The sequence below is a fragment of the Pelobates fuscus genome, chromosome 2, assembly GCF_036172605.1.
Source record: "Pelobates fuscus isolate aPelFus1 chromosome 2, aPelFus1.pri, whole genome shotgun sequence".
In the NCBI taxonomy this organism is placed as follows: Eukaryota; Metazoa; Chordata; class Amphibia; order Anura; family Pelobatidae; genus Pelobates; species Pelobates fuscus.
The window spans coordinates 318,768,164-318,791,744 of record NC_086318.1 but is presented as its reverse complement, the minus strand read 5'-3'; the positions used below and the strand labels follow the sequence as shown (position 1 = coordinate 318,791,744).

The following is a 23,581-nucleotide window of genomic DNA, read 5'->3' as shown; positions in this document are numbered from 1 at the left end:
TTTACTCACATTCATAAATAGATGTTTATAATGCCTTGTTCATGTAGTCTTACATATACCAGCAAAATAGAGATTTGATTTATCATATGTCTGCACATCAAAAATATACATGAAGATGGGAGGGTTTATATACCTGTATTCCCATTTTTATGTGAACCTACTTCAATCGTGCCATCCAAATCGGGAAGTCTCCCCTTTGTCTTTTACAAATATCTATTTTCTCCATCTCCTACTAGTATTTTCTACAGTCTGCACAACTGTCTGTTTTACCTACTGCATGTGATGAATTTTGTTCTGTGACTTAATGTGTGTTGGGAGTTTTGTGTGTATGTGTGGGCTGCATGTGTGTGATGGAAGTTGTGTGAGTATGCGGGGGAGTGTATGACACTTGTTTGTAGGAATACTGTTTGTGTTTTGAATGGAAGAAGGTCTTGCTGTTATCCCTTTTTTTTTTTCTTCTTTTAAGTAACGTTTCATCTCTGTCACCCCATTTCTTATATTTTGTGCAGGTAAGTAAGTAGTGGGTCAGTGGGGAAGCATGTAGTCTACACCTCCAGCAAGTGTTTATAGCTGTATGTAATACTTTTATTATTGTGCTGTTGCATGATTCAAAGTGCTGATTAAGTAATTCAGCTCAAGTGCTACACGGCAAGGGAGCACTGACAGAGGTCTGTAACTGCTGCTCTTGCTGAAAACAGGCTCATTGTCACCAGTAAGGGGCATTGGGTTGGTCTGAGAGGCCCTTGGAACCTTAAGAGTCTCTTTTACTGCAGTGTCAAGTCTATAATGTACATAGCAATGGTTTTATCTATGTTACGTTGTTTCTTTGTGGGAAATTAGGAAGTAGAGGGTCCCTCACAATATTATGCTTACAGTCGCTCAGGATATAAATCAGGGCCTAGCTAGGGTTATTCACATCGTAGAAAATGAATTCCATTATCTGTTTCAATGTTAAAGGAACACTATAGTCACCTAAATTACTTTAGCTAAATAAAGCAGTTTTAGTGTATAGATCATTCCTCTGCAATTTCACTGCTCAATTCACTGTAATTTAGGAGTTAAATCACTTTGTTTCTGTTTATGCAGCCCTAGCCACACCTCCCCTGGCTATGATTGACAGAGCCTGCATGAAAAAAAAACTGGTTTCACTTTCAAACAGATGTAATTTACCTTAAATAATTGTATCTCAATCTCTAAATTGAACTTTAATCACATACAGGAGGCTCTTGCAGGGTCTAGCAAGCTATTAACATAGCAGGGCATAAGAAAATCTTAATTACCGTATATACTCGAGTATAAGCCGACCCGAATATAAGCCGAGGCCCCTAATTTTATCCAAAAAAACTGGGAAAACTTATTGACTCGAGTATAAGACTAGGGTGGGAAATGCAGCAGCTACTGGTAAATTTCTAAATAAAATTAGATCCTAAAAAAAAAATATTAATTAAATATTTATTTACAGTGTGTGTATAATGAATGCAGTGTGTGCGTATGTGTGTGTGTATGAGTGCAGCGTGTGTGTATGAGTGCAATGTGTGTGTGCATGAATGCAGTGTGTGTGTGCATGAATGCAGTGTGTGTGTGTGTATGAATGCAGTGTGTGCAGGGCCGGTGCAAGGATATTTTCCGCCGTAGGCAAAAAAAATTTTGCCGCCCCCTCCCCCCCCATATGTCCTGACTTCCCCTCCTCCTCCCTCAGTGGTCCTTACCTCCCCACCCCCGTGTTCCTTCACCCCCCCCCCCCCAGTGGTCCTGACTCACCCCTCCCCTAGTGGTCCTTACCCTCCCCTCCCCTAGTGGTCCTTACTTCCCCCTCCCCTCCCTTAGTGGTCCTTATCCCACCCCCTCCCTCTCATAGTGGTCCTTATCCCCCCCCATCCCTCCCATAGTGGTCCTTATCCCACCCCCTCCCATAGTGGTCCTTATACCCCCCCCCTCCCTCCCATAGTGGTCCTTATACCCCCCTCCCTCCAATAGTGGTCCTTATCCCCCCCTCCCTCCCATAGTGGTCCTTACCCCCCCCCCTCCCTCCCATAGTGGTCCTTATACCCCCCTCCCTCCCATAGTGGTCCTTATCCCCCCCCTCCCTCCCATAGTGGTCCTTATCCCCCCCCTCCCTCCCATAGTGGTCCTTATCCCCCCCCTCCCTCCCATAGTGGTCCTTATCCCCCCCCTCCCTCCCATAGTGGTCCTTATCCCCCCCATCCCTCCCATAGTGGTCCTTATCCCCCCCCCTCCCTCCCATAGTGGTCCTTATCCCCCCCTCCCTCCCATAGTGGTCCTTATCCCCCCCTCCCTCCCATAGTGGTCCTTATACCCCCCCTCCCTCCCATAGTGGTCCTTATACCCCCCTCCCTCCAATAGTGGTCCTTATCCCCCCCCCTCCCTCCCATAGTGGTCCTTATCCCCCCCCCTCCCTCCCATAGTGGTCCTTATACCCCCCTCCCATAGTGGTCCTTATCCCCCCCTCCCTCCCATAGTGGTCCTTATCCCCCTCTCCCTCCCATAGTGGTCCTTATCCCCCCCCTCCCTCCCATAGTGGTCCTTATACCCCCCCTCCCTCCCATAGCGGTCCTTATACCCCCTCCCTCCCATTGTGGTCCTTAACCCACCCCCACCCTCCCATAGTGGTCCTTATACCCCCCCCCCTCCCATAGTGGTCCTTATACCCCTTTTTTTTGTTATTATAAATTTTTTTTATTATTATTATTATTATTATTTTTTTATTATTATTTCTTATTTTATTTATATATTTTTTTTTTCGTCCCCCCTCCCTGCTTGATATATGGCAGGGAGGGGGGCTCTCCTTCCCTGGTGGTCCAGTGGCAGTTCAGTGGGGGGGAGAGGGGGGCTGGCAGAGCTGTAACTTACCTGTCCTGCAGCTCGTGTCAGCTCTCTCCTCCTCTGCGCCGTCCGTTCTGCTCTTCTGTCAGCTTACACTGTAAGTCTCGCGAGAGCCGCGGCTCTCGCGAGATTTACACTGGGAGCTGACCGAGGTGCTGACCGGACGGCGCAGAGGAGGAGAGAGCTGACAGGAGCTGCAGAACAGGTAAGTTACAGCTCTGCCAGCCCCCCTCTCCCCCCAGTCTGTATTATGGCAATGCAAATTGCCATAATACAGACCTTGACTCGAGTATAAGCCGAGTTGGGGTTTTTCAGCCCAAAAAATGGGCTGAAAAACTCGGCTTATACTCGAGTATATACGGTAAACAGAACTTGCAATAAAGAAAGCCTAAATAGGGCTCTCTTTACAGGAAGTGTTTATGGAAGGCTGTGCAAGTCACATACAGGGAGGTGTGACTAGGGTTCATAAACAAAGGGATTTAACTCCTAAATGGCAGAGGATTGAGCAGTGAGGCTGCAGGGGCATGTTATATACACCAAAATTGCTTCATTAAGCTAAAGTTGTTCAGTTGACTATAGTGTCCCTTTAACTGTTACAATTCATCATTAAATGGAATTTAGTGTAGGTAAATGGGCCACACTAAGTGCCAACGGAGTAAATAAAAGTATGAATGATCAGGTGAGCAGCTTTTCAGGTTTTCAGAGCACAAGGATAGGTATCATATCCATACATCCCCCTACTAACCAGCATTTCAATTGGACAAAGAGTGCCACTAGTTTTAGGGGTGAGTGGGTGTGTAACCAGGGGTGTGGCTGTTTTGAGAAATTTCAGGTGACTTGCTAATAGCAATTTATGTAATGTATGTTAGAACAAGAACAATGTATTTTATTTACACAGACTGATTTCTAAACACATTTATTGAAGTTTAAAGACATGTTATTGGCTGTGGAGCTCTGGCATACATTTATATGGTAGAATACTGTTAAAATACTGAGCTACTACAAAAGAGGGGCATTAGGATAAAAAAGAGGAACAGAGGGGAGGGATAAAAATAAGCTATCTCTTCCAAATTGGGATACTTGGGTTTTTCGAGATCCCAGTACATTTGAATTATATACTCAGTATCTTAAAATGAATGGGCAGCGTCTGAGGATATCAGAGTATGTCTCCAGTAGGTAAGATCTTTAATAATATATCTGCAGTGTGAATGGGCACACGCGTTGGATTTAGAGGTAGCTAGATAAATTATCAGGGATTAAGACATATTCTTGTATTGGGCATAGTCTCAGGGTGACTGGACAGAGTATTGGGCTATAAAGATAAGCTGTCATATTTTTAGTGTGGCTAGTTTTACAGGTTATTCTGAAGGCACCTCTGAGTAGCTGGCCCATTCACTGTTAACCCTCCCCATTAGTTAACCATAACGGTCAATACCTGATACTGATAAACAGCAATATTCCCTAATTTCCTTTTCCCATCTAACATACTTATCAAAAGTGTTTGCAACATTTACCTGTGTGTACACATGGGATTACTTAAATAATCAACAATATTACATTTATTTGTATTCATAACTGAACATAAACTAGATTCATACAAAGTTTCACTCTACTTTCATAATTCGTATCTTCAAGCAGATAAAAAGTAATTTAAATTGATGCAAGAGAGCAGGAATATCGGATATAGGGGTATCACGATTCTATGGTTTCTCTCTTCAGTCTGGTGCAATACCTCAAAGTGCCACTACATTTCTGTGGTGCTGTTGTAGGCTGCTGCACCCTACCTTTAGTGGTTGCTGCTATGGTCAGCACTCATTCCCAACTAAACATTGACAGGGGACAGCTTAGGTCTGCATTATACCCCTTTTGCATGCCCTACCCCTTCTAATCATAGAAATGTCTTCTTCATGGACTAGATCCATCCATAAGACATATCGTTAGTCTGTGTCTACTGTAATAGAAGGCAAAGTTAAACAATTATATAGAATGATGCCCAATAATTTAGAAGCAAGAGAAGAAAGTGAGGTAGGAATGTAGTGAAATGTAAGGCCACGGGGACTTCATCTACCCACACAAAGATGGCGGCTCCCAGGACCTAGATCCGGACAGAAAATAAAGATGAAAAAATAGGTAATATTTTAGGGGCTTAGGGGCATTTGGGGTAACTAGGGGTACAAAAAAAATAACAGGGATTTGGCTATGACAGTGTCGCTTTAATACAGTGATTTCTGTATCTGTCTGATTACATTTACATCCATTTAATTTAAAATAATATTTCATTCAGTCCATGCAGTGTTAATTTTTTAATCCCCTGAAGCTGTTCAAAAATATATGTACAAGGTGGAGCCTAGCATCCAAACGGAGCGGTTGTGCTGCACCTCAGCTCCTGCCTAACACAGCACAAATTGGGGTATTAACCCCCCCAAAAACGGCACAGAAGCATGCAGGAGAGGTGCCATTAAGCAGGGAACACCCGGGTGACAAAACAATGCGTGTAACCCATCGAGAACCTGCATTACCACCCGAGGCCTACCAGAGATCGGGCAGTGGAGAGATGGCCGCTCACCGCGCTGCAGACCTGAGTATGGACTCCCAGGGGTTCCCAACTCATATCCCCCCCAACCCCCCTTGGACAGATGGGGGTCATCTCGGTCCAGCATGGGCAATGAGAGAGACAGACGAAGCCCGCAACCGCGGCCCACGGGAAAGCAACAAAAGTGCTACCAAGCACATGGCCTGCTCGAGATGGCAGCGACAAGCGAGAGAAACCACACTCAAGGGACAGAGAATGGCAGCAACATTCAGCAGCGACTGGATGCAGCCTTTAACCAATTCTGGACCAAGGTATGGCACCTGCTGAACATACCTCAGGTAAACCCGCAAGCACCACCACCCCAGGGCGTGCGGAACCAAGGGCACAGGGAGCAGAAAGGCACACCGGTGAAACGCATGAGAATAAAGGGGCGGCATGAAGGTGAGCCACTACACACGCCATCCGACGCCATGCCCCCCAAGCAACACTCAGTCTCACCGAGAACCCACACCCATAAGCACCTCAGACCAACTTCCCAGGCCCTCCGCCTGCACAAAGGCAAAAGAAGCCCAACCGCACAAACACAAGCTCCCTACCCGGGTGCCCGGAAAACATGGCGCCTACGCAAATCCGCCTACTCTCCTCACCATGGCCTCACCACAACCCGACCGGGCAGATCGCCTGCAGCAATGAGAGCAGCTGGAGCGGAGGGACATACACAGGGGCCTCCGCGAAGGCCTGGGGCCGGCAGAGCGACCAAATCTGGAGTATGCCGGACAGGGAGACCGAGATACCCGAACATGGGATGAACTGTCCACGATGGCGTGCACGGGGTATCGGTTGAAGACCACTACCACTGCCTCCCTCTGCGCCTCTTATGTTGCCTGGCAAACGGACTGTCCTGAGACAAACCTCACGTGAACCCTAACAGTTCCTATCAAGCTGGTGGTTTATATTTGATCTCTCATAACCTAGAAAGCAATGTTACTTTGTTAAATTTTTATTTCAGCTTAGTGATGCCTTAGTTTAACCATATGTGTGGCTTACTAGCTCTTAACACGTGGGCAGACCCTGTTCAGTAAAAACGACTAATCATGCTTCCCTAGTATCGCAGCGCTGCCTGACAACCAATCTTTGACACGCTGGTACCCTGTGGCAGCCTGCCCTCGTAACATTTAGCAAGACACACAGCTCTCTACCTAACTACTAACCTGTTTCTCTAGCACATATTTAATAGCCTAGGTGGTTAATACACTTAATCTGTATTCAATAGTTTCTCTGCACACTGGCACTCATGGCGTTATTTTACTTTTTACTTTTCATTTCGTTTGCATTTTCGCTAAGCGTTATTATGCTTATTACTTTGTGAACGTTAACTTAGAGGCAGACTCCGAGGCATAGGCATTTTTACAGCTCTAAGATTTAATCAGCGACCACACATAGTTTGCCATATATTTTGCTTTACCTGCTTTTAGGCTACATACTAATTATCTTGCAAATACTATGTGAAGATGATAGAGCAATTGTTCTCAGCAAATGTTAAGAGCAGATGTTATATGCAAATGTAAGATTTCCAGCTACTTAAGTGACTACAGCGATAGTAGTAGCATGTACCTAGTCAGGTGGATCTCACTACCTACCATAACCAATCTAGCAACGTCAAGCATAAAATGTTATACACTTGTTTAATTTCACTCTGACGATACACTCGGTTAGTTAAACTAGATAAAAATTTCTTAAAACTGTGCGATTTTTCATGCCAATGCTAAACATGTATTAATCCTGCAATACGCTGTTGTGGCGTCTGATGAAACCTTGTACCCACCCGCACAACAAAAATAAAGAATTAAAAAAAATATATATATATATGTACAGGTACTTGAAATTAAAATAAGAGAAATACAAATTTGGTACCTCTAGTACAGTGTTAATGAGTAACTCTTTCATATACTTTTTTTTTTCTCGTGCCATAAAGGGAACATCTAAATCAATATTTGCATGACCAATTAAGATGTAATTATTGATAATTGAAATTAGTAATTCAGTCACATAATACCTGATAATTCTTCAGATCTTATCCAGTGATTTCAGGGTTTTTTAGACCCACCAAAAACCCAAATAAGTCGACCCATATCATAGAGTGAGAACACACAATAAATCTGTGTAGTCTTGTACATAAGGTGAGTTATTGTATTTTCATTCTGCTCCCAACTAGCAGTGATCTTCACATATGTCAAACCTCATATCCAAATGACTTACACAAGACTGATTGATGTTTGATAAGTTTTATGGCTCTATATCCTAAAACGAGGCATTATTTTCCAATCGTGGATTAAGGCAACTCTGGAGTATATGGCTTGGTTCTCCGCAGAGGTGGTGGTGGGGTGCAACCTATTTCTCACCAACACGAAAGGGTTTGGCTTCCATGTTTTACACTAAGTGGGATGTTGGGTAGATGGGGATCCTAATGATTTTTCTTAGTTACACCATGGTTTTAAGTTGAAGTCCTTCTGACCTTCTCCTTGGTCATCTCACTCTGACCCAGTTTTGGGGATGCACAAATCCTGGCATGAATATCTAACTTTACTCCAATGAAATACTTTCCAAGACAGCTAGATGTTACCTGTGGGGAGGAAGTGGAGAGGTTGGATGGGGGGAGGGATGGGGCAGGTAAATGGGACAAAGTTATATTTACTTGTGTGTTTTTCTTTTATGATTTTTAGTGGAAAACAACACAAGAATGTCTCTTACTCAAACCAACTGTAAAATTAGCTTTCTCTGACACCTCGCAATACATGTAGAAAAAGCTCAGCACTCTCCTTTCCAGTAAATCAATAGATAGTGCCTTGGTGCAACCAATTCTACTCGTGGTTAATGAAGTATTCAAAGTAACATCTGTGTTCAATCCATCGAATCATGAATGATAAATAGAGTTACTCCCTTAACCGTCAGTTAAATGCCTCCGAATTTAATTCCTCTTAACTCCAGCGTCCTGCAAATCAGGACGCCGTGGGAGGGAGGTAAAGGGGGGCGGACCAGAGACCACATTGTATCACTCGCTCTGTCCCCAAAGACGCGGGCCCGTCTGGAAAGAGAGTCTATCGTACTGCGTTACTGGCAGGTCAGCCTGACGTGAATTTGTACAAGAGAATGCATGGCAGACTGCCTGTCTATCATGCGAGCCGGCCCACAGAGGGCCGATCCTGCAGGAAGCACAGTGTCAGTGTTCCCTGCCGGGTTCTAGGGCCCTAATCATAGTTATGAGTGCTGGGGGGACAGTTCCCTAATGTCCAAAAAAGTGCGCCAACAGGGAACTTAAGTGGGACAGGACCCAAAAATTTTAACTGTCTTGCCAGAGTTGGTAGGCATGGTATTTCAATAAGATTTTTCTTTAAACACTGAAAGTCTGTATTTTGACTTCTAGTGGGTGGAGTAAATAAATACATGTGATGCTTGTCTGTAGGGTAGACATTCTTACATTAGCATTTAGCACTATGACATGCAAGAGTAAACATTTCTTATATTATTTATCTATTTAATTAAATCTCAGCAGGTCTGGACAACCTATTAACATTTCCTCTGACTGTTTCCACCATTCAGATGCCAGCACAGGAGTTGGTTCGCTGGTTTTCACAATTTCCAAAATATCTGAAATTGTCCGGTTCTCTTTAAGTACCTGATGTGCTGCACTGAGGAGTATGCAAAAAAACGAATACTGTATCAATTACGACTGCACAGAATGAGAGATGGAAACTACAGGTGAGTAGAAGCAATACTCAATACCTTAAAACCTGGCTTCCTGCCCCTCTTCTTTGGAATTTTTACAGTTGGGATGGCCCCTGCTGACCCAGAATAGAGATTGTGAACAGCCATCTTTAGAGGATTGGAATGAAGAGGGGGCCGTCCTCGCTTCCTTCCAGGTATCCTTGGAGACTGCATCTCCACGCTATGCTCTCTCACTGGTAGTAAAGAATGATTCATATACAGAGATTGACCTGTGAAAGACACAAATAGCAAATATTTTACCCTTGTGGTGCATAAAAACAATTAGCATAACATTACAATGTCTGCCTCTGTATCATCCAGAATTTGTTGCAAACACAGCATTTCCAAGCCATATCCTAAATTGTCATGTTTGCCCACTGTGGGTTATCTTATGAGTTGCACTTTATAAGCCAGTTGAAGAACTGGTGGAGGTTATAGTCCACGGCATCGTGAAGGAAGGTACCACCTGCATCTAGCTCTATTTTAAAACCATAAGCCCCTCCAATCAAAGTGAAAGTCCCCTCTAACCCTTAAAAAAATGAGTGTTAGGAATAAAAAGTTCTATTCCTAACTCTATAGTGCCCTCTGGTCCCCAAATCCCCCCCCCCCCCTCTTTTGGCACATAAAGGGTTAAAAAAAAATTTATCACTTAACAAATTCCAGTGCCAGTGTCCCTGACATCATCCGATAGGGGGACCTAATGCACATGCGCGGCAAGCCCTGCGTGCGCATTAGGCCTTCCTCATAGGAAAGAATTGCCTCGATGCTTTCCTATGGGATTTCTTTGACGCTGGACGTCATCATGCAGGGCATGAGAATGTCCAGTGTCATTTCACGGAGTCAAGCATCTCTAGCAGCTATCTGGTCCCTATAGTGTCCTTTCAATAACCCATACATTGACCCTCATCTTAATTCTAGTAATGCTCGTTTACTCAGGATCATTATTAATGGAGATCTAATGACACTGTTCTTGTTTTATGCATTACAAATACAGTATCACTTAAACAACTCGCAACATTTAAAACGTTCTGGAGTAGATTCATTAAAGTGTTCTGTTCTAAAAAAGTGATAAAAAAAACATTAAAAGGGTAGGAGCCCCCAATGGAATGTGACTGTTCCACTGGTTTCCATCGACTGACTCTCTTTTAGTACTTACAACACTTTTTTAGAACAAAACACTGATAAATCTCCGTCATAGCTTCTATGGCAACATTTTAAATAAAGACCAAAAATGACTGTGGTCTAGATTTGGATTCACTATTTGTCACAGGGATTGGGTATAACTGCTCTTTAAAACTAATAATCTAGACCAGGGATAGACCAACTTTGCCACTCCAGATGTTGTGGACTACATTCCCCATAATGCTGGCAAAGCATCATGGGAGATGTAGTCCAAAACATCTAGAGCATCTATGCCTGATCTAGAATGTAACAAAAGTAATTCAAGGGACACTATAGTCACCCAGACCACTTCAGCTCAATAAAGTGGTCTGTGCGTCAGGTCCCTCTAGAGTTAACCCTGCCTGATGTAAACATAGCAGTTTCTGAGAACAGCCACTAGAGGAGGCGCATCGGCAATGATTGAGGCATATTATGCCTCAATCACGCAGAGTGTCCATAGGAAAGAATTGAAAAATTCTTTCCTCTGGACACTTTGAATGCGCGCACGGCATGCGCATTCGGCGCCGGTGACTTCAGACAAGGATGCTGACGTCGGCGGGGGAGGAGAGGTAAGGGAGCCCTGAGGGTGGGGGCACTCTCAGAGTACTATAGTGTCAGGAAAACCAAGCGGTTTTCCTGACACTACAGTGTCCCTTTAATCTTAAACTGACCTACAATTCCTGTCAGCGGGTTTGGTTGGGGGCACTGATTGCCTTTTATCCTTGTAAACTTTTCTATACTTCTCCCTTTTATCGTCTTTTTAACCGTTTCTTTTTTTTTTTTTAATATAATTTTAGAGCTATTCAAACTCTTTTAAGTGGTTTTCCTAACTTGTCTACACTTCTATGTGTTTCTTTTTTTTTGCAATTTACTTAAAAAAAAAAAAAAAAAACCTGATTTGGCACCTTGATTGTATAAAAAAAAAAAATACAGAAACCAGAAGCAATGATATTTCTAGAATATTTAAATCCATGTTTGTTTAAAACATGACCTAAAGTATTGACATACGTTCAACATAATGTGAGATAAAACGTGAATTAGAAGATGCGAAACATATGCCAGTACATTTTATTCCGATTGGATTATTTTAAAACAGGTTTTTCTGATTAACATGTTTTACAGTTCTTCCAATTTCCAGAGTGCTGTATACTTCCCCAGAGAAGCTTGAATATTTAAATAATATCTGCAGCGTGTTTTATTATATAACAGGTATTGCAAACTTTCTTATGACATGTAAGAAATAGTCAAGCAATTGCTCCCTAGCCCAGATCTGGTTTTATCTGTTGTTGTAAAATAATTGCACACAAGATATGTCTGTTTATTTTTATCTGGGGAATTGTCTCTGACTCTTTTCCTTGCCAGAAATGTGGCAGACAATTATGCGACTCATAAACTGATTATTTTCCTGTGAAGCCTGCAGAATGTTTAAGAGTTATTTAGTAAAAGCTGAATATCCAGCAATAGAACGCAGCCATGGTAGGGGCACCTGGGGTCCACCCCTGAGCCCTCTTACATGACCCGCCGTCGAGTCCGCCCACATGGCCCAGCCCCAAATCCATCCACAGGGCCCATCCTGATTCCACCCACAAAGATGAAGTGTGTGTGTGTACTGAATTTAATGTGTGTATAGTGGCTGTAGAATGTGTGTAGCGGATGCAAAATGGGTGAGTAAAGTGGATGCGGTGTTCATAGTGATTGCAGATTGTATGTTTGTGTGTATTAGATGCAGAGTGTGTTTGTGTCGTGGATAGAGTGTGTGTGTAGTGGATGTATTGTGTGTATAGTGAATGCAGAGTGTGTGTTTGTGTTGTGGATGTAGTGTGTGCATAGTGAATGCAGAGTGTTTGTGTAGTGGATGTAGTGTGTGTATAGTTATTGCACCATTTGTGTTTGTTTAGTGGATGTAGCTCAAAAAATTCTGGCAGACCTCCGCAAAGACCTGACAGCGAATATGGCCTATTATAAAGAGGCTATTGAAGGGGCAGTAACAAAAATCACACGTCTGGAGGCCTGCACCACCACCCACGAGGCTAGACTTACAACGGTAGAGCAGCAAATAGCAGATCTGGCAAAACGGCAGGCCACCACTACCGACAGGCTGGACGCCCTGGAGGATCAGAGGAGACGCCACAACTTGAAAATAAGGGGGATACCCGAGTCAGTAGACCTCGCTGACCTACCCCACTACATAAGGTGCTTCCTAGGAGCCCTGCTCCCACCAAAACAAATTAAATCATTGAGACTGGATGGGATGTTTAGGCTACCAAAGCCACCACAAGCACAAACGAATGCGACACCAGGCCTCAAACTGCGTTTCCAAACCCTCTCCGACAAAAACGCACTGCTGACCGCACTGAGGGGGGAAATTCCTATGTCGTTTGAGGGTGCCGCATTATCAGTGTTCCCAGATCTCACCAAGAACACCTGGAGGAAATCTCTACAGCCTCTCCTACAACACCTGCGGGCCAGAGAGACTCCCTACAGATTGGGTACACCTCAAGCCGTAATTTTTACCCAAAATAGGGCTGTATACAAAGCGCACGACTACCAAGAACTCGAATTACACCTTAAAGCAGCAGGCATACTACAAACAGCAACAACACAGAAACAGGGACTATCCCAGAAAAACCCGGCCGCCATCCGAGACTTTATCCCACGGAACAACCCCAGAGCCTCACCTAGCAGTTTGTCTACCTGAGGAGACCGAAGCAGATCATCCGTGGAGACTCTCCAACATAATACTTACACTTTGAGTATACTACACAAGTTAGAGACTATGCCTAGTTAAGCTGCAAAATATTTTGCCCACACTTACCTGATTGTTTTACCACCTTGACTTTGATCTAATCCGCTCCTACGTTTGTACACATACACTACGAGCCACCGAAACGCCGGCATTAGGAGACCTACACAACATATAGTCATATCACATAGATACACAAACGCACAATGCCTTACCCCTCCACCCCCCGGCCGACTCTTGGGCGACCCCGCTATGTACACTCATAAGGTTAATAAGCTAGGGGTAAACCCCACTATGGATATCGCCTACAGCATAACGCACCACTCTACTCATACCCACATGGGGCACAATCATTGCTTACCACTATTGTTATACCTGTTAATCACAAAAACGTGCAATGTTCAGTGATGCCACACTTGTACTTACTGATTGATATCCAAGTGAGCAACCACTGTTTGTGGCATTGCACTCAACTGTATCATTTCTTTGTACAAAAAAAAAAAGAATTACATATTTTTTTTTAAAGTACAAGAAAAGTTAATAAATTAAATGTTAACTTACTTTGGAACTGTATTTTTGCTAGCAGTTTGGTGTACAAATTATATTAAATTCCTTGCTGCAATACAAAAGTAGAAACAAGCCACAGGCATTACAATGCCTATTGACATGAGCAGAATATGAGGGTGCTTCGGCCACATTTGGCCAGGAGGGCATTGGCAGGTTCTTGTATAAAAGGGGGCATAAATTCTAGGGATGAGCATATAATTGTGTCTCTTTATAAATCCCTTGTAAAACCACATCTTGAATATGCTGTGCAACTTTGGGTACCTGTTCTGAAGAAGGACATTATGGCAGTAGAAAGAGTGCAGAGGCGGGCTACAAAATTAATAAAAGGAATAGAACAATTTAGCTTTGAAGAAAGGTTACCATTTTTTTTTTCTTTAGTTTAGAAAAATGGCACCTCAGAGGAGATAGGATAACATTACACAAATAGATCCAAGGCCAATACAAACCATTGTCTAGAAATCTATTCACAATCAGGACTTTACATAGGAAATGAGGTCATGAGTTTAGACTGAAAGAAAGGAGATTTAGTCTAAGCCAAAGGTGTTTTTTAACATAAGAACAATAAGAATGTGGAATTCTCTGCCTGAAGAAGTGGTTTTATCAGAGTCTGTACAGATGTTTAACCAGCAACTAGACGCATACTTGCAAAAACATAATATTCAATTATATATTTTTTCGATTGTAGGGTAATAGCTTCTTGATCCAAGGATAAATGTGACTGCCATTCTGGGGTAAAGAATGATATATTTTCTAGTTTGTTGCAAAATCAGAAGTGCTTCAAACAGGTTTTTTTTTTGGTTTTTGTTTTTGCCTTCTGTTGGATCAACAGCAAAACAGCAAAAAACAGATGTAAGGAAGGCTGAACTTGATGGACTCAATGTCTCTATTAACTAACTATGTAACTATGTAGCTTAGTTCAAATATAACTGGCCTTGAGTCTATAGCCAAATTTAAGACTGCAAACCTTGACATCCCTCCCCATTAAACTACGTGATCCTTTAAATACCACTCCACTTGTGTGATTTTTATATTGAAAATGTATTTTCCATACCCAGAATGTGCTCAGTGTCTCCCTCTCTCCACCTAAACCCACAGAGTCACTGTCTGTACATTCCACATTCCTTTGCCACCCTTTTTCAAACAACAGTGTCACATATTCCCTCCACATTCCTTTGCCACCCTTTTTCAAACAACAGTGTCACATACTACCTCGGGTACCATCACCCACTTAATACCCCAGTGTCATCATGTCCCTATCCCAGTGTCATTCTCTTCCCAAACACATCATGGCACGCAACTATAATTTTCACTGCCCTGTTTGTTCAGTGTGTCTGCTGCAGGTTCCCTCTTTGAACGCCACAATCCATTTAACAGAACACAATGCATCGAAGGCAATACAGATACTTTTCCATAGTGAAATATACTCATAGGAGTCTCCACTAGCATATGTCTTGGGTTCTGAAACTGCAGCTGTTGGCACTTAAAAAAAATTAAAACAGTCCAGCACAACTCTTATCTGATTTTTTTTTTTAATCTGTTTTCCACTTATTTCTGTTTCTGTGAGGATCTTACTCAACAATTCTTAAGCTGCTAGATGATAGGTCCTCTTTAGCCATGAGTTATATAATTGATTCTTGGTTTTAATTCAATTACATTATCTTTCACTAATTCAACTTTTATATGACCTTTTCTCTGTATGTCGGAATTTTTACAAGAGTGAGACATGACGCTATTTTTACAAATTACTATCATCTGAAAGCCCATTTCCAACAGGAAAAAGCCCACCCGAGACTAGAGAATGTGTTATAGATCATGAAAGTGAACCTTAATTTACCTCTGTTATCCTAAAGATGGTCAATAAAGTAATAGAACCACATTAATGTAAGATCGATGTCAAGCACTTTACAGCTCTATGATTTTACATCATTGTCTATTGCATAAGCCCCACAATGGGGCTGGGGGAAGTAAGATACACAAAGGGGGAGGGAGTAAGACACACAAAAGAGAAAAATGGGGTATGAATGCGTGTGCGGCACTCATCGCCATGTGTATTAGGTTTCCAATTCTCCTCTATGGGGAACATTGTATTGGCAGGGCAAGGCCTCCTCCATGACATTGCTGGGGCAGGAGCATTTTCTTGCACTTGGTGAAGATGACTGCAACACTATATCATTAGAAATACATTTGATTTCCTAACGCTATAGTGTTCCAACACAATTTATCGAAATAATATGTTTACAGACAGTTACGCAATCAGTGTAAATTCAGAACACAGCCTAAATCCATTTTTATAAAACTCTGTGTGACCGTTTATTGTTTCTAGGAAGCAGACAAAATGTGCATTATAAATTAACCAGTTTGCATGAATATATAGAACATATAGAGGGTATTAAAACGGTATTAATAAACACTCATGTATGATCTGTCAGTCTTTGAGAAACATAACTAGAAGCACGCTGTAGTTGTTATGGTTATTAAACCTTTTGGTGATAGTTTCCCTTCTTACCTGGGTTCCACTGGGTGCCACTCTCTTCCCATCTCTCTCTCCACTCTCCCCTGCACTGCCAGGCTTAGCTCAGTGGAGAGAGTGTCCGGCAGCAGAGAGGCAGGGAGCGCACCCAGCAGACGCCAGGTAAGGAGGAAAATTGTTACCAAATGGTTTAGCTCCTTTCATTGGGGGAGGGGCCAGGGCACTCCTGCACCTTAAGTACAACAGAATGCTGTAGTTGTTATGATGGTGGTGGGACTGTTTATTTAACTTTCTACATCACAGCTGAACTTATCCTATAAGAAATGTTTTAGGGAAACCTAATCTACAGTGTTATAATATCTTAAAATTGTATTTTTTGTCTAACTCTGCAGGTTAGGAGGAAAGGCAAAAAATTATGGAGCTAAATTATTCTAAAGAAATACTGAAATTTAAAAATCTATAAAAATAAACCAAAAAAAAAAAAAAAACCAACACCTGGCTATAGTAACTAAACTAAACTACACATTACACCTAACATGTGTGAATGGCTGCAGTGCCCCTTTAAATACATTTTAATTTAATTTGTAAAGCAAAGTAATATCCATTTCGTTTCAGATAATGACGAGAATTAAATTAGGTGATCCTTGATTACCTGTCAAAGAACGCCTGATTTATAAAGAACCAAACGATGAGGTCCCTTATTGCTTCATCTTTAATGTTGCCCATCTCAGATTTTATGTATGTTCTTGGGCTTGCTATTAACAAACAAAGAGGCACGCCATTAAATTATTGCAATCATCTCCTCCGTTTTACAGTTATGAGGGGGAATTGGCTAGGTGTTAATAATGAAAAGCTAAGGCAGTGACATGCTTTCAATATAATTTCTAATATCTGGTAAATATGGACAGTCAGCGAAGGTTTGGTAACGTGGCATTAAAGCTTAGGCCACAGATCTTCCTGGCCAATGTCAACTAATATTTAAATAGATATTGTCATAAATAATCCAGAAACAGACTGACGATCTAATTTAATTATTAATAAAAGTATAAAGTCTGTTCAAAGCTGCAAATTCACTAATTCAAGTTAAAATCATACATATCAATTGACTAGTTGCCGTGGAAGCTCAGGGCTGTCTTTAATATTGATTGGACCCTGGGCAAGTATTTGCTTGGGCCCCCTTGACCCCGCCATCTTAAAGGGGTTACTGTGCAAGGTGAGTGTGCTAGGGCGGTGTGAATGAGACAAAGTAGGGCACTGAGTGTGACAGGCTTGGGGGCATTAAATTGACACGGTGGTGTGGTATGGTTGCGGGGTGAGTGTTACAGGGTTGAGGTGAATGTGGCATGGTTAGAGGAGGAAGTGTGACACGATTAGGGATTGATTCATGTGACAGGGTGTGTACAGCATGATTGGGAGGATGAGTTTGACAGAGTTGGAGGGGTTAATGTGTTTGGGTGAGTGTGGCAGGATGAAAGGGGGTGAGTGTGACAGAGTTATGGAGGATGAGTGTGAAAGCATGGAAGGGTGTTTGTGACAGTGCGAGAGAAGGTGAGTGTGACAGGATTAGGTGGATTAATGTGATAGGGTGAGTGTGGCAGAGTGAGAGAGGGTGAGTGTGACAGCATTAGGGGAGTTAAAGGATCACTATAGTGTCAGGTTTTCCTGACACTATAGTACCCTGAGGGTGGTGCTGAAGGGGTTAAAACCCCTTCAGTTACTTACTTTAATCCAGCGCCGGGCTCCCTCTGCACTGGCGACCTCTCCTCCCCCACCGACGTCAGCTCCCATGTCCGACATCAGCGGAGCCAAATGCGCATGCGCGCGCATTCAAAGTGTCCATAGGAAAGCATTTCTCAATGCTTTCCTATGGACGCTCTGCGTAATAAAGGCATAATATGCCTCCAGCGTTGCAGATGCGCCGCTAGTGGCTGTCCAGAAGACAGCCAGTAGAGGCTGGATTAACCCCAAATGTAAACATAGCAGTTTCTCTGAAACTGCTATGTTTGCATCTAAATGGGTTAAAACCTGAGGGACCTGGCACCCAAACCACTTTATTGAGCTGAAGTGGTCTTGGTGACTATAGTGTCCCTTTAATGTGAGTTTTGTTGGGTGAAAGGGGTGGCATTGTGTGGAGGGTGACATGAGTGTATGTGTGCAGTGTTGAACATGCAGGGGTGTATGTATTGCCACACACAGATACACCCTTACCCACACAGGTGCAGGGGTGTATTTCTGTGCCGTGTTTGCATTGTAATACTGGGATGTATGCACTGCCACATGCACAGGTATACACACACATTCAGAAACACACATATACACAGGAGCAAAAAAACACTGACACATAGATACACATGCAAAAGCAAATATACTGACGCACAGGTACACATACATACAGGTATAAAAAACACACATGTACACATACATACACAGATACAAAGACATACATATATACACTGACACACAAGTACATACAAACACAGACACATAGGTACATACAAACACAGGTACACATATACTCTGACACACAGGTAAACATACACTATGACACACGTACACAGTCACTCTGACACACAGATACACATACACCGACATACAGAATTTAGAATACCTCTTGTGTCTGCCACCTCCTCCTCCCCACGGGGCTTTCAATTAGCTGGCCGGGAGGAAGTGACCTGTACTCACTCCTCCCAGCAGGCAATGCGATCCCAGCCATGATCCGCAAGGGAGAGGTGCCCGGCCGCGGGGAAACACATTGTTAGGGGCCTGGCTGCGGCCCTCATGATTAAAGGGTCCGCGGGAAATATAATGATAGGAGTCTAGCCGCGGTCTGTCTGGGAAGGGGACCGGTCCGGTGAAAAATTAAAGGGCCCGCGGGGCTCAAGGGGCAGATGCTTTGGGCCCCCAGGAATAAATGGGCCCCTTTTGCCCCGCGTTAAAGACGGCCCTGACAGAGATAACATCTGTGTGATTCACTGGTTCATCTTGCAGTTGAAAAAAAATGGAGTAAAGTATTGCAACAGCAAAGTATTATAATGTCACATAGCAACTGAGATAGAAAGAACAGGCAACGCGGCAGCAAGCATATCAGCTAAACAGCACAGAGCTGATCTAGTGATACACATATAATTATTATTGCAAATACAATCAAAGGAACAATCCAAGCATCATATCCACTACCGCTCCTTGTGTCACGCATTGTAAATAACAAAAAAACTGTTTGACTTCTTACCTGAGATCCACCAGGGACTGTACCTCTGTTGGAGGTTCTGCAGCTGACACTGTCAACCAATAAGCTAGCCCTGATTTGGAGCTTCCAGCGCACCATTCAGTGATGGATGCAAGTAGCAGTGGTTAAGAAGTCAAAACATTCTGAAACAATTTAACTCCCTACAATGGGGGGGTGGGAGACGGGAGGCGGAAAGGCCATACTGGTTTCATAACTAATACAGTAAGCTGCAGTTGTTATGGTGCTCACTTTTTAGCTAATATTTCCCCCCCCAGCCGGGTGTCTCTATATGTCTTTTAGCTAAATATCTTTTCCCACCCCATCTCTCTCTCTCTCTCTCTTGCAGATCTTTGAGCTCTGCTGTTACTCTGAAATACTCAAAACCATATTCACAGCATGGGAGAACAGATATTGCCTCTGGCCTGACCGAGACACATGTCTATAAATCATGAAGTGCCAAATGTACCAATTTGTTTCCGACATAACAGGGTCCTAATATTCTATGAATCACATTGTTACCCATTTTTTAAAAATAATTCAGAGTATTATATGAGCCTATTTTCAAAACCTCCATACCTGATGTATTAACCACACACCATGCCATATTAACTCTGTGCCTGCAGTATTTACCCCCAGCCCTGCACCCACAGCAATACCCCACACTGTGCTGTACAGTTAACTCCAAATATGATGGGAGCAAGAAAAAAAAAAAGGTGCATAAACTAAGTGCAAGACCCTGGGTAGGCGGTATAAATAGGAGGCATGTTCTGTTCTTCCCCCCTGCCATTTTATAATCGGCTAGGAACTGTTTCCCTCCCTCCCTTTAGTTAGGTTGTTTTTTTTTTGTTTATGTTTCAATGTTTTTTCTCACTTGCCTTTCGTTACAGCAGGCGGGTGATTGTCCTTGCCAATCATGGGTTGGACTGGGGGAGTCCAACGGGTGTGAAAGAAAGTGGGGACGATCCCTCCCCTAGCGTCGGTGAAGTTAAGGTATGGTTTATTACGGAGTAACTAGCATGGTGTTGGTGGAAGGCCAGGTTTTGTGGCCAGTGTTGGTTGGGATGAGGTGAGTTCCGAGGTTACAGATAATTGATTGGCAAGGACAGGTATGTTTATGGAACACTGTTAAGTTATATTGTTACGTTATGTTGTTTGATGTACAAATTATTATTTTTTTTTAATTCTTTATTTTTGTGTGCAATTCTTAATAAACAGCTTGCTTAGCCACAATAGCCACAGCAAGAACATTGGATACATATGGATGTGGCATATCAACAAAAGCACAATTTTTTCATTAAAACATGCTGAATCAGGTGTACTATTGTACAGTGTTGTGTGGTATCAGTCTGCCCAGGTGTGATAGGGTGGTTGTGTTGGCTTCTGAGTTCCTAGGCTGGGAACTGAGTGTGATAATGTTAAAGCGTAGTTACCTTCCGAGGGTGGAGTGAGCAGGTGTGGGCTGTGTGCTCGAGGAGTATCGTGGTTAGGACACCTGATCTGTTTCCTCCCCGGAGTTTGATTGTTATAAGGGTAAGGTTGTATCATGCTTACATCGAGTCGAGGGGGCATTGGCATAGGGGGCGAGGATAAGGGCCGGCTTATGTGTTGTGTCAACCTATGCATGCAGGCTTTCGGCTCCTGACCAAGGGGGCCGCGGGGGGGGGGGGGGGGGGGGTGTATTTTGCCACTTACTGTGGTCTCTGTTTGATGTACAAATGATTAAAGAATATATATTTGATACAAAGTATTGGTAATATCGTTTGGTGAAATATTTAATAAAAAGCTGTGGCCTATTTTCACCAACTATGTCTCATGTTGCATTATTGGGATGTAAAGGGGGTATAATAAAAAGGGCACTACACACAACTCCCCATTACGTCTACACATGACAGATCTTGTTACTACCATATATATGTAATTTAAGGTGTTACAGGTGTCTCAATATTACAAGGGATTTTGCGGACAACAATGACAGAGTGCCAAAGCTCTTCAAGATCACATCTATGGCTTCAGCCCTTCTAGCAATGTCCGTGATAGCATGTAAATATCTATATTACAATAACTGTGTTACAGGTAACATATTGATGGTCAAATATAATAAATTCATTTGTGCTATGCAGGGCGTGAATAATGACAATTTACAGAAACAAGATTATTACCAAGAAGCAGACAGTGTCATCTAATGAGAGGAAACCAATAAAAACTAAACTAATTAGGATTGCTAAAAGGAATAAGCAAGTAAAGCCAAACAATTGAAAGTGACACAGAAAACTGAGCGAGATTAATCAAATTACATTGTTATTTACAAGTGAAAAGATTGTTAGTGTGTCCTACACATCTGACAACCTGCAAATATAAACACTGAAGGAAACTAATCAAAGTATTTCTTTCAACATCAAAAGATTCAGTCAATCCAAACAACAAATTTGGACTGATAGTTCTTATGACTATCTGCCACAGTTCCCACTCCATGATAGTTTCCATGCCATGTCTGCATACAACTTTGTCTTGTTGCTTTAAAGCAGGGGTTCCTAACCCAGTCCTCAAGTACTCCCTACCAGTCCAGGATTTAGGGATTACTCCGTTGTGTCTAAAGTGTTTTTTGTTTTTTTTTCTAAAAACTGGGTAATCCCTAAATTCTGGACTAGTAGGGGGTAATTGAGGACTGGGTTGGGAGACCATCTGCTTAACCCCTTAAGGACCAAACTTCTGGAATAAAAGGGAATCATGACATGTCACACATGTCATGTGTCCTTAAGGGGTTAAAATAGCTGAGTTTTACTTGGTTGTATCGTTGGAAGCACCTCTAGCAGCTGTCAGTATTTAACCTTTGCAATACAATTGCCGAACATGTTTTCAGATGCTGGGTTAAAACTAAAAGGGCATGGAACTCAGACCACTTCACTTGAGATTAAAGGGACACTATAGTCACCTGAACAACTTTAGCTTAATGAAGCAGTTTTGGTGTATAGAACATGCCCCTGCAGCCTCACTGCTCAATCCTCTGCCATTTAGGAGTTAAATCCCTTTGTTTACGAACCCTAGTCACACCTCCCTGCATGTGACTTGCACAGCCTTCCATAAACACTTCCTGTAAAGAGAGCCCTATTTAGGCTTTCTTTATTGCAAGTTCTGTTTAATTAAGATTTTCTTATCCTCTGCTATATTAATAGCTTGCTAGACCCTGTAAGAGCCTCCTGAATGTGATTAAAGTTCAGTTTAGAGATTGAGATACAATTATTTAAGGTAAATTACATCTGTTTGAAAGTGAAACCAGTTTTTTTTTTTCATGCAGGCTCTGTCAATCATAGCCAGGGGAGGTGTGGCTAGGGCTGCATAAACAGAAACAAAGTGATTTAACTCCTAAATGACAGTGAATTGAGCAGTGCAATTGCAGGGGAATGATCTATACACTAAAACTGCTTTATTTAGCCAAAGTAATTTAGGTGACTATAGTGTTCCTTTAAGTGGATCTCCTTATCTCCTTCAAGTTAGTGATCTTTTGGCAGTTGATCTAGGTGCAGACACTTTTTTTTTTAGGGTTTTTCACTTGACTTTTGTATTGCATTTGCCCATTTTCTTTAAATTTCCTATAGCTTTTTGCTTCTAATAGAGGGCACACAACATACTGACATGTTTTAAAACCAAGAATGTTTACATTATTTTTTCACTGCTGACACGTATTACAAAGATAATTTCAATATGTATTATTGCAAAGGATGTCTACAATGGATTAGCTATAAAAAGGCATTGATGTCTTCTTCTGCAATTCAAGAAAACTAACCAAACAAGAAAACAAAATCCTTCACAGTTATTAATATAGATTTTGTCCTCGTTGTTTCCTGCTGGCAGGCTGCATGATAGTAAAATTTCAATGTAATTACACTGCAGTATTTTAGTTTGGAATTTACAACTCAAACAAAACAAATCTTGGAAATAATAAGATGTCTGATTTATTTATTTTTTACATTGAAGAAAACAAATGTGTCTGGTTTTGGAAATAACACTCACAATACAAATTATTTGCATTTCTCACACAAATTCCCAGCTGTACAAAGAACTGCAGTCAGGAGTTTACATTGATGCTGCCTAAATGTTGCTGACCAAACTAGGCAATCAAGAAAATCATTGTCTTCAGAGTTATTTAACCCCTTAAGGACACATGACATGTCTGACATGTCATGATTCCCTTTTATTCCCGAGGTTTGGTCCTTAAGGGGTTAAGCAGTAAGAATTTAAAGTGAATTCAAATTTAAGGCCAGAGTAGCTGAA

General features: G+C 42.3%; 1 protein-coding gene across 3 annotated transcripts in view; it reads right to left on the bottom strand.

Annotated features, from left to right (window-relative positions):
* Positions 1-23,581, bottom strand: part of SCML4 (Scm polycomb group protein like 4) — a 129,536-nt gene that overhangs the window by 66,649 nt on the left and 39,306 nt on the right. For all 3 annotated transcript variants that reach the window (XM_063443534.1, XM_063443536.1, XM_063443537.1), the window contains exon 2: positions 9,161-9,372. In XM_063443534.1, coding sequence (XP_063299604.1) covers positions 9,161-9,358 — 198 coding nt within the window. In that variant the 5' untranslated portion in view covers positions 9,359-9,372. The remainder of the gene's footprint in view (positions 1-9,160; positions 9,373-23,581) is intronic.